The sequence below is a fragment of the Hyposmocoma kahamanoa genome, unplaced genomic scaffold (assembly GCF_003589595.1).
Source record: "Hyposmocoma kahamanoa isolate Upper Pololo Valley unplaced genomic scaffold, ASM358959v1 92, whole genome shotgun sequence".
NCBI classification, from domain to species: Eukaryota; Metazoa; Arthropoda; class Insecta; order Lepidoptera; family Cosmopterigidae; genus Hyposmocoma; species Hyposmocoma kahamanoa.
Genome location: NW_020654748.1, coordinates 3,439,819 through 3,451,312, shown reverse-complemented (window position 1 = coordinate 3,451,312; position 11,494 = coordinate 3,439,819). Strand labels below are relative to the sequence as shown.

The 11,494-nt window shown below is 35.4% G+C and overlaps 1 protein-coding gene across 1 annotated transcript; it reads left to right on the top strand.

Moving 5' to 3' along the window:
- The first annotated feature begins 1,025 nt into the window (after positions 1 to 1,025).
- LOC113236483 (calreticulin) lies at positions 1,026 to 9,923 on the top strand. The gene is made up of 7 exons (XM_026472573.1): positions 1,026 to 1,165; positions 1,315 to 1,419; positions 1,719 to 1,954; positions 7,657 to 7,854; positions 8,465 to 8,674; positions 8,966 to 9,298; positions 9,787 to 9,923. Exons 1-7 carry the CDS (start codon positions 1,078 to 1,080, stop codon positions 9,805 to 9,807), a joined length of 1,191 nt encoding a protein of 396 aa, XP_026328358.1. The 5' UTR covers positions 1,026 to 1,077; the 3' UTR covers positions 9,808 to 9,923.
- The last annotated feature ends 1,571 nt before the right edge of the window (positions 9,924 to 11,494 follow it).

The following is an 11,494-nucleotide window of genomic DNA, read 5'->3' as shown; positions in this document are numbered from 1 at the left end:
CTAAAGATGGTATGCAAGTAGATACAATATATAATGTACTTCGATTAATTTAATAATTACGTAAGTCAATGGTTATGATAAGCATCAGCTTACGTTGTAATAATAATAATAATTCAATACAGTTTTGTCTGTTAAACTCTAAATTGTCATAAACTCATCAAAACATACGATGAGACATCATTGTACTTAGGTATAGATGTGCCTCAGATGTCTTAGGATATTGATCCAGCCGGGAGATGCAGTTTCTGTTGAGACTAATGGGTCAATGTACTTGAATTGAAAGGCATAAAATGCACCGGTGAAGGCTAGCCGGTAAAAAAGAAGGTCTTGCCAGAACGAATTTCCAATAAAGAAACGGCCTCGAATAACTCAAATGTTAGTAATTTCATACAAATAGGTAGTAAAATTGTTTGCGTAATTCAATACGTGAGACACCCTACAGTCTCCACGTAATAAACGCATAGGTAGTTTCTTTCGCACTATAGTCCTTTTGTATTCACTTCTCTCTCTAATGTCATGTGCACCCGTGATTGGCCCAAATATGTTGCATTGTGTTATTGTTTTTTTTTATATAAATGAAAGTATATTGCTTTGAAGATTATTCAGATATAACAATAAGTAAAAAGGGAATTTATCATATTTTATTATGCTTCTATATACTTGCTTGGAAAAAGTTTTTTGAAATTACAGAATTGTGATAAATTGTAAACAATTTCCGTTCAAATATTCCCGCTTTCCCGTTCAATAATTTTTGCAGTGTGTTCAAACGCCATTGGGTAAAGGCAACCAATAACAGGCTTCCATCTGTCTGTCGTAATTGATCGCTATACGTCAATGCTTCTTATTTGTTTTCTCTTTCACTCTCGTTAGAATGAATGCGAAAAAATTGGTCAGTATTTCGTTCGCACAATTCAGAATTGAATGTTGATTTTCTATTGAACTCTTTTACTCTTAATTAGTACTGCAAGGTGTGGGTGAGATAGCAAGACGCTAGTTTTATAATAGTCCATTCGACTAAATTCGAAATTATTCGTGGCCAGTCCTTTGACAGTGAGGGTGGTTTGTGCAAATCAAAAAATGAAATCCTTAGCGTTAATTTTTGTCAGTTTACTGGCGGTTTATTCAATAAACTGTGAAGTGTATTTTGAAGAGAAATTCCCCGATGGTAAGTGTAGAATATTGTTTTACTCGAAATGTCGTACTTTGGTGTCTCGCCGGCTTGCCGCGTGTGCTATCATATCGATCGGCTCTGTGTCGGCAGCCGGCTTATTTTGGGTATTATTCTATGTAAAAAGGGATAATTTGTCATTGCAGACTCGTGGGAATCCAAGTGGGTGTACAGTGAGCACCCTGGCAAGGAGTTCGGCAAATTCAAGCTGACTGCTGGAAAGTTCTACAGTGATCCGGAGGAGGACAAAGGTGCCTTTCTAATTGGTTAATTTTTATGTCCAAACGATGTAACAGTCGCTAATCATAATTTATTATTATTCATTATTCTTTTATCACCTAAACGTTAGTTATGCCTACGCCCCTAAAGATAATTTTAGTCATAAGATGTACTTTGTTTGATGGGACATGTAGGTTAGGTACCTATAAGTACACTTAAGTGCTTTTGGGAGTCTCTGGAAAATAATATATTCATTCATACAATATGTCTATTCTGCGACTAATTAAGTAAAAATTGGAATCGTCCCCAATACCACCCTGGCATTTTACAGGTCTCCAAACATCTGAGGATGCGAGGTTCTATGCGCTATCAACAAAGTTCAAGCCGTTCAGCAATGAAGGCAAGACCCTGGTTGTTCAATTCTCCGTCAAGCACGAACAGGACATTGACTGCGGAGGTGGATACCTGAAGGTGTTCGACTGCAAGCTTGACTCGAAGGACATGCATGGAGAGACACCCTACGAAATCATGTTTGGTCCTGACATCTGCGGTCCCGGTACCAAAAAGGTAAGATTGCTTTTCTTTTTAATATTTTATGTCTTTGGGTTAACTAGAATCATGTGAAAGATGGACTTTTATAAAATTATTTATTTACTTCCATTGAACTATGTAAATAATTTTTTCCACCAAAATTCATTAAGGTCCAGTTTTCATCGCATCCCTCATGGAAGAATGGCATAAGTGGAGTTATGTCAAAAATGTTTTTTGCTCCATTAGATATAGAAAAATATAACCCACATCCTCACCAATTTTTGTAACTCTATCTACAATATTAGTCGTAGAGGTACAAGAGTTGGAGAGGATGTGGGTTATACTTTTCTGCATCTAATACAGCAATAAACATTTTTGACATAACTTCACTTATGGGATTCTTCCATGAGGGGTGCAGATTCTCAATCTAGATGTACATGTACTGTGTAAGTAGGATTTGTAATTCTTTGTTTTCAACAAAATTACTTGTCTGTCCGTTAGTGCTGCAAGGGATTAAAATATTTAAAACTGTATTAAGATTATTGCAAGTTTCTTGTTTACCTTCATGCATTTATCATACCTTTGGTGTAATAGGACTACATCTGTAAATTGTTTAGGGTAGAGGTTTATAAAATCTGCAAACAATGAGTAATCTTATATAGGAAAGTTATAAAATATCACTTTTACACCATTTGTTTCATGTACTTAGTGTCATTTTTATGACTCGTGTAGTAAAAGCACTTTTGATATAATTATGATCATAGTGGCTTTTTTGTACCAAGGGTATGTCTTGTAAATATATTTGTGAAGGAAATGGCTCTGTGTAGTCATGGGAGTGTGAAAATATTTGTGCATGTATTTTTAGGTCCCTACAGATGTTTTGCCTATGCCTCTTTTTGTTTTTCATAAGGAAATCGATAAATAATTTTGAAATTTCTATCATCATATCCCTTTCGCCTTCTTTACCGCGAATAGACATAATTTAAAAGTTTTATTTTGAGGGAAAGTGTACAAGTAATAAATAATATATATAAATTCCAAATTAATTCCCTCAGTAACGTACAGACCATATGAGCTCAACTATAATATTAAACTACAATAGTCGCGTGATTGGTGTGGCATTGAATGGTATTGAAGATTCTTATCAGACAATGGTATCATTAAATCTTTTACACTAATCTACTTTTTATATGATTGATATATATATATATTATATATATATATATATATAAGAACTATATGGGTCAGTAATATCTATAATTTTTCAATTTTACAAAAATTCTATTTAATCGTAACTGAAAGTAATAAAGATAAAAAACAGGTATCCAAAGTCCTATAAATGTGTCACGGCACTATGAATGTAAAAGATAGCTTATCCAACAAAAACGTTTATTACTGACTGCTAATTATTAATGCGATATGAATTAATTTTAACAATCACCAAATTTTTATCACAAAATTACGCAAGTTTTATATGAGGGCCTTTACACTATAGAACACCCGATATTAGTACCCAAATACTCGGGTATCAAGTCCTTAATACTAATTGGAAATAAAAGTATTCTGTTACTGTCTCTACTATTTGAGAAAGGTGGTTAAATGATTTTATACCCAAAAAACATTCTAGTACCACTAGGCAAATTTTTCTAAACATATTTTCGGAATAATACAATTTGAAAACCGGCAATTCCGTTCAAGTTCTACAGGTTTTGTTTTTTGCGCATAGCAGAAGCACTACCATGATCACTTGTACCTACATATTTTTATTTATAAACAACGTTTGGTAGACGTGAAACCTAAAATAAACCATATTGTTTTGTTAATTAAAATCCGACTTCCACCAGCGTACAGTTCTATTGTATGCCTGACGCTCTCACGCGCGTATGACTGTTTGACAAAAACAAAATATTGTTTATGGATTGCAACAATTGATGTTTGTTTTCCGCACGCAAGTCCACAATAGGGTACATCACTTTGTTTTGTCCTGAACATCTGAACAAAACCTATTATTAAAATTATGTATTTTTAACCATAAAAATAAAGTTTGTCATTTCGTTAGAGATGGGAGTCACGAGTTTCAGCGATGAAAATTCGCGGCGGCGATTGTTACACATAAGAAAAGAAACTTATTTTTTCGGGTCTAAATTGCGTGTTTTTTTTTTTCAAAGGCATCAACGTTTCGAATTTACGCCTATTCTTCGCCTGAAATATTTACTGTCAAATAAATACTCAATCAAATTAAAAGATGCATGAAGCATAACTAACGTACCCAAATAATTATTTGCGAACGAACGAAAATAAACAGTTTTTTTTTAATCGCCTCTTCCGTAGAACCCAAACCTATGTGCAAGACTGCTTATTCTTAGAACATTGTACATTACGTTCGCTGTTCTTAGTTGTCGATATCAGATCGACCGTTGATCGATTTTATATTTCTGAAACGAAATAATATATAAAATTCTGAAAACACCTATAAGCTTACACCTTATTTTGAATAACGAGATTATGTATTTATCCTCTTTTCGTTGTATAATCACATCGGACTCTGTTCTTCGGATGAGTCCGTTATCTTATTTAGTTTCAGTGTTATTGTTACGCAAAATCAGTGTTTCGACGTTTTTCAAAAAAAAAAACTTATGTGTCAATATACTGCATATCTCATAGAAGAATGGCATAATTTAAGTTACGTCAAAAACATTAAAAGATACAGAAAAATATAACCCACGTCCTCTCCAATTCTTGTAATACTATTGACTAATATTATATATAGAGTTACAAGAATTGGAGAGGATTTAGCTTATATTTTTCGGTATCGAATAGAGCAATAAACATGTTTGACGCGATATTATAAAACTCAGGTAAATTAGAAAGGAAATGATTAAATCAACTGTTTTCTGACGTAATAACCTATTCCTGTAACTTAAAATTTCATAAACAAACAGACTAGTGAACCATTATCAGGATATTGTATAACTCAATTGCAACAACATAGTTTCACAGACGATTAGAAACTGCAATTAACTTCACTGGGTAACAATTACCAAGTTAAAATGAGATTTTAATATGCTTGCATTTAAGTTTTAACTTAACAAATTACTTAATTGAGCTTATTGGTTGACCTAATTAAGAAATTACGAACTTTTTAATGAGTGTTTTTATCAATGCGGTCATCGAAAGAAGTGTATGACTTAGATTCCATTTTCTATATCGCAAATTTCGCAGCTACTCAGTTACTTTCATGTTTTATCGTCTATTCCTTTGATAGCGAGTAATTAAATTCGTTCCCGATGTTTATCACCTGATTATTACTTTTCGGTACGCAGCTAAATGTTTTGCTGCGTCTACAATTTTTATTGAATATTTATACAATTATATCGCACTGCTATTACAATAGTGTTGTAACTCAAAATAGGTTAAATTCATGATTATACTATTGCTGGAAGTAAACTTTAATTCTCTACACGTTAATTCAACTATCGTTACAATATTAACAGAAATAATTAAAAGATATCTGCTTAACGCAAATTAGACAAAGTTTTTGTAACCTAGTTCTGGACATAACAGTCCTCACTCAAAAACATGAAATGTTTCTCTTCTACTTATAAATATATTTGGCAATGTAGGAAATTGGTTAGATGCCTGTAATAAATTTGAACCTATACTTAAATTTTTATAATATTTCACAGGAAGTAATTCGTTTTTCATCGGTCCTGAAATAAATACACTTTTTGAGTTAATACACTATTATATCGTTTGTTTAAAGGTAAAAATAAATACTAAATAAATAAATAAATACTAAATTAAAGTGACATTTCTACAAAAAGTCTTCATATAGCTATGGTAAGAAAATCACTATTTTTCTGCAGGTGAAACTCAATAAAAAAAGGTAAAAACTCAATGAGTGGTTTTATCTGCAGAAAGATGGTGATTTTTTTACAAGAGGTACATAATTTGGAGATTTTTTGTGGAATTGTAGAATGTCACTTATGTGGATTTACCTTTAAGCAGACGATATTAACTGTGCGATATGTAGAGTACAAATGCGGCAGTGACGGAATGAACAAGTTGTCAACCTGGTGGCATGTGACACACTTACTTAGATCAATTTCAGTGCCATTCAGAACCTTAAATCACGAAGATCTGAGGAACACTGCCACTGCGCCTATCACCCTGAGACATAAGTGGATATGTCTCATGTACCTGTAATTTTATCAGCACCAATAATGCTCGCATTACTGCTTGATGGTAGAAAAGTAGCTCATTGTTTTTTTATACATTTACTAGTAATACAAATCAGAGTATCTTACTTTTTTTTTTGTGATACCAAATAACGGAACGATCAAGTCGTGCGCCTGGTGTTAACAGTCTGTACTACATCAAATGGCTTTTTTTGACTCCGCATAACAGCGAAAGTGTTGATCAATCATTTTAGAAAAAATAAATAGTAAAATTGAGGATGTACACTAATTACTAAATGGCGTGAAAACACAATTCCTAAAAATTTACACGATAGAAAAAACAGAACATGTAAACTTACCTCGAAATTTTACACGAAAACCACTGTATTTAATAGGTACTTTATACATACCAATGCTTTTTTTTGTATGTCAACTGAACTAACTATAGAACACGTGTACTATAGGATATACATTTTCAAATGTGTTTAAATTCGTTTGTAAAAAAATATAGTATAGTATAGACTTTTAAGCGACAGCCTCTCCATAGCAGTTGTAGTGCTGCTCAGAGTTTTAAATCGCGAAGATCGCCACTGCGCCCGTCACCTTGAGACAAAAAGTTGACAAGTTCCATGTAGGTACTTGTAGTTTCACCACACACGTTACTGCTTTGCGGCAGAAATGGTATAGTGACAGTACTTCCCCGGATGAACTCTTTCACAAAGAGCTCTATTATTATTATCATGCTCTTACTAAATGTATTTTTAATAAAGCACTCTATGTGCTAATCCTACAATTACTCTATTTTCACATTATTAAAGTACAATGAGGTTGTAAGCATTTTGCGACAATAGCTTTTCTGCCCTCTGTGATTTGTTCAGTTATAGTAGTCTTTATTTAATAATAATCTTTGTTTATCTTCAAACATGGTTACTTAAATAATAGTGGCTGGAGCCTCCTTCTCAGGAGGCGCCGCTCTTTCTTAGGTACATGTTTAAAAATAAACTTAATTAATAGGAAATGAAACTATTTTTCCGGATTTAAATCACGTTTATTTGTTTTTTCAGACAAACCGACGTTTCGGGCCCTTTACACATCTAACTGACTTAACCAAACAAAAAATATAATATATACTTACAATATATTTTTATCTATTATTGTGTGTGCGTGCGTGCGTGCATGCGTGAGTGCGTTCGTGCGTGAGTGCTTGAGTTTTATGAACGAGTTTACACTCTGCTTTTCACGTCAATTGCGAGGAAATTAAACAGTAATGTTTCAAATAAACAATTATTTAATTAAAATTGAATGTGAAATTACAACAATTAGACATATTTAATGTGATGGTCTTTTTTATTTTATGCACTAGAGCATAAAATCCTATTTTATGCAGCCTACACCTAATACTAACTTTAAGAGCATGAGAACTTAAAATATATTTTTTATCCGCGCGTTCCAATCTTAATGGCCTATAGACATAATTACATTTCTTTAGGCATTAATGTATGTATATAGAACTTCTCGAAAGTACCTATACTAACAAACCCAAAAAATCTTCTTTTTTAGGTACATGTTATCTTCAGCTACAAGGGCAAGAATCACCTAATCAAGAAGGACATCCGCTGCAAAGACGACGTCTACACCCACGTATACACTCTGGTCGTCAAACCTGACAACACCTATGAAGTCCTCATCGATAATGAGAAAGTGGAGTCTGGAGAACTTGAGGCTGACTGGGACTTCCTCCCGCCTAGGAAGATCAAGGTAAGGTTCTTTGAATTATCAAGTAAAAAATACCTTTTATTGTGTTAAAAGAATAGACAATGTAGAATAATCACGAACAAAAGGCAATGCAAATGTACTGCCTAGTTTTCTACCTTAAAGTAGAGTCTTTACCCACAAGGTAAAGTATATACGTCAAGACTTTAGACAAACGAATAGATGCTTACACAAATATTAGTTATGTGCATATTTATTTATAACAAAGGAATTTGTTTTGTACGAAACAATGAAATCATTCGTTTCTAAGTCGCTCTGAACATTTCCGTTGACTAAAATACACGCACACATACACACTCTACAAGTCGTCTCATAAAACCTGGGGCAACGACAGGGCAATGAACTAATTAACAACTTGTGACTGCACGATTCTTTGACAATCAAGTTGAACAACCTTTTAAAGCAAAACAAAATGTCTTGGATCCATCAATAAATCCAGGGCCACGTATACCGACCACACATACACACTACATTTGTATAAAGATGTACATTATAAAGTACCCCTAATTGTACCATTTGCTTTAAGTAACGAGGACAAAAACGCAAAAAAACTTCTCAAAAAAGGTCCAGCGCCATAAAAACTGTAATCTTCCAGGACCCACAAGCCAAGAAGCCCGAAGACTGGGACGACAAACCCACCATCCCCGACCCCGATGACAAGAAACCCGAAGATTGGGACAAACCAGAGCATATCCCTGACCCCGACGCTGTCAAGCCTGAGGACTGGGACGATGAGATGGATGGCGAGTGGGAGCCTCCCATGATCGACAACCCTGAATACAAGGGTGTCTGGGCGCCTAAACAGGTACGTAACGTTACTTTTTTATCGCGTGACACTGGTTCATGATCCTCTTCAATTGAAGGTACGATACGAGAGAGGATGAATGGCATGGTCTAAATACATATATACTTGTAACGTAAATAAATACATAAAGGAAAAACAGTGACTCACAGTTGATTTCGTCACGTCGCATCTTTGCCAACCTCGTTATACCTCGTTATCAATCTCTTGCATCTCTCTGCTTTATATTTTTAACTGGCATCAAAAATTAGTTTTTTAATTCCTGGACTAAAATAGTTTTGCTTTTTTTTTCAGATTGACAACCCTGCCTATAAAGGAGTCTGGGTCCATCCCGAGATCGATAACCCTGAGTACACAGCGGACCCTACCCTATATGTTCGCAAAGAACTGTGCTCCGTCGGTCTCGATTTATGGCAGGTCAAGTCTGGCACGATCTTCGACAACTTCATGTTCACTGATGACCCTGAGGCAGCGAAAGCAGCTGCCGAGCTCGTGAAGAAACGCGTTGAGGGTGAGAAGAAGATGAAGCATGAGCAGGATGAAGCGGAGCGAGAGAAGACCAAGGCTGAAGATAAGGACGAAGATGAGGATGATGAGGACTTGGATGATGCTGAGCCTGTGCCTACGGTAAGTCCAATAATAAGTAACGGAAAGTAAGAGAGCAAAAGGTTCATCAATTAGTTTTGGATCCTAAAATTGCTCTACTATCGTCTTTTGGCATGAGTGTTTTGTTAAATCTCACTCAACACAGAACTTAGCTGCAGAGTAAAGAAATCTAATAAGCCTAAGAAAAAAGAACTGGAAAACTTGTGGTGAGGAGTTTTCCAGTTCGTAGGCGACATTTTTTATCACCCAAATTCCTTTTATTAAATTCTCGTCAATTAAAAAAAAAAAACATTTTATTATGCCAAATAGTAAAATAAAAAAAATCCATTTCATATTTTTTTTACTTATTGATACTGAGAGATTGTCAACGAAAAATATTAAAAATAATATTGAAAAAAAAAACAGGAAACAAACACAAAAATTACTATTTTAAAGAATTAAAGATATTAATTTACCTCAATTATTTATATACCAATGAAACTACTAATAGCAGTTTTTTTTGTCCTCAGGATGACCACGATGAGCTGTAAAATGTGTGCCATGCGTGCAAAGACAATATTCCGTGTGAGTGAAAATGCGTGAACGCGTACTCGGTGTTAGTCTGTTGTCAGATCGTGTGTTACTTTCTCTCTTATTTATACGGGGCGAAAAATACTTGCTGCTTTACTCGAGACGAAATTGTGAGAAAACCAATCTACCTGTTGATTTCCATGTAGTTGGATATAAAGCCTGTGTACACCGCACTAAGTCACCTAAAAGGTTGTGGACAGATAGGACTCCCAGAGTTGATAAAATGAGGATTGGTTTTATTGTGCCATAAGGGTGCATGATTTATATGAAAATGCGACAGCTTATTACTTAAATGTATAAACACATCGATAGCGTCATGTAATGCCATTGTAGCGCACTAAACAATTATATTCAATTAAAGCCTCTTGTTACTACATTGCAGAAGCCAATGATATTGAGCGCTAAGTAACTAATCTTCCTTTTTTTGTGTTCCTCAATGGGCAGAATATAATTAGGCCTTGTTATGTTATGATTGTCTCAAATTGAGCTACGTGATATTAAAGTAGGCGTTTTTCGCTCCGTCTGTTATAAACTTATAACAACAATGTGTGTAAATTCATTGGATTTTAACTGACGCGTTCGTATTAATTTATTGTTTTTTTTTTGCGTTCGTACTGATCGTGTCTGTACATACGTTCCATCTGGATGAATGATAGTAATATATTGTGGGGCACTGTGTGTCCGAACAGTTTGTTGTACAATACCGGTTGACACAGCCTAAATTTTTTGTAATTAGCAACCGGTGATGTAGAAGGAACTGGGAGCGAAGATGTATTTCTCATTTTATGTTGTGAAATGAGTCTGATTAAAATTAATTATAAATTTATACTTTCTTTTGTTTCACCCATTCACCGTTATACGAAAAGTAAAGTGAAAGTCGGAAATTTAGTACCAACAAAGCGTACCTAAATTGTACTGTTTAGTACCTATCCCAGTCACTTCCATACTTACTCTGCAAGACTGGTTGCTGGAATTCCATCTGGCCCGCTAGCTTTATTCACGTCTAGACTCCGCAGAGTTCTAACGTAACGTATGCAGGTATAGTGCAGCCAGCCTGCGGTAAGGTAGGTGGTAGATTCCCTGCGGCGTCCAGACGCGAACTCTGCAAAGAGTGAGGCAAAAAGATGCGCCTTCTCCTCCACAGTATGGGCCAGCGAGCCGTCCGGCCTCAAGCAGAAGTGGTAAAGATGGGCGATAAAAGTTAGTTTCGGCCGTTTTGGCTAGGTATCAAAAGGATTTCCTACCTGCTGGTCAAGGGCCAAGCTTGGCTCCTATGCAGCGCTTGTAATATGGTCGAACTTGGCCCTACGTAACACCGTTTTGCACTTCTTGGCGGCCTTGTTAAAAGCTTTCTTCAGATTCCGAGTGCTCGAGCGCAATCAAGCATCTGCCCAAGCCTCGTACGCGAACTGTTTTTGTCTTGGGCAATGTTTTGGGCACCTACATCAGAGTATGATATGTAATAAATACTCCATACTCAAACAAGTCGTCGACTACAGCATCAGCACAGCTTGACAAGTCTCCTGAAGAGAAACAAGCCTTCCGGGGATATGAAGCAAAGATGTGGCGCATTTCATCCCAGTCTGCTAAACTGTATCGCCACATCCGTCTCATAACACTTGGTCCCTGCTCGGGTGGAGAGTATAG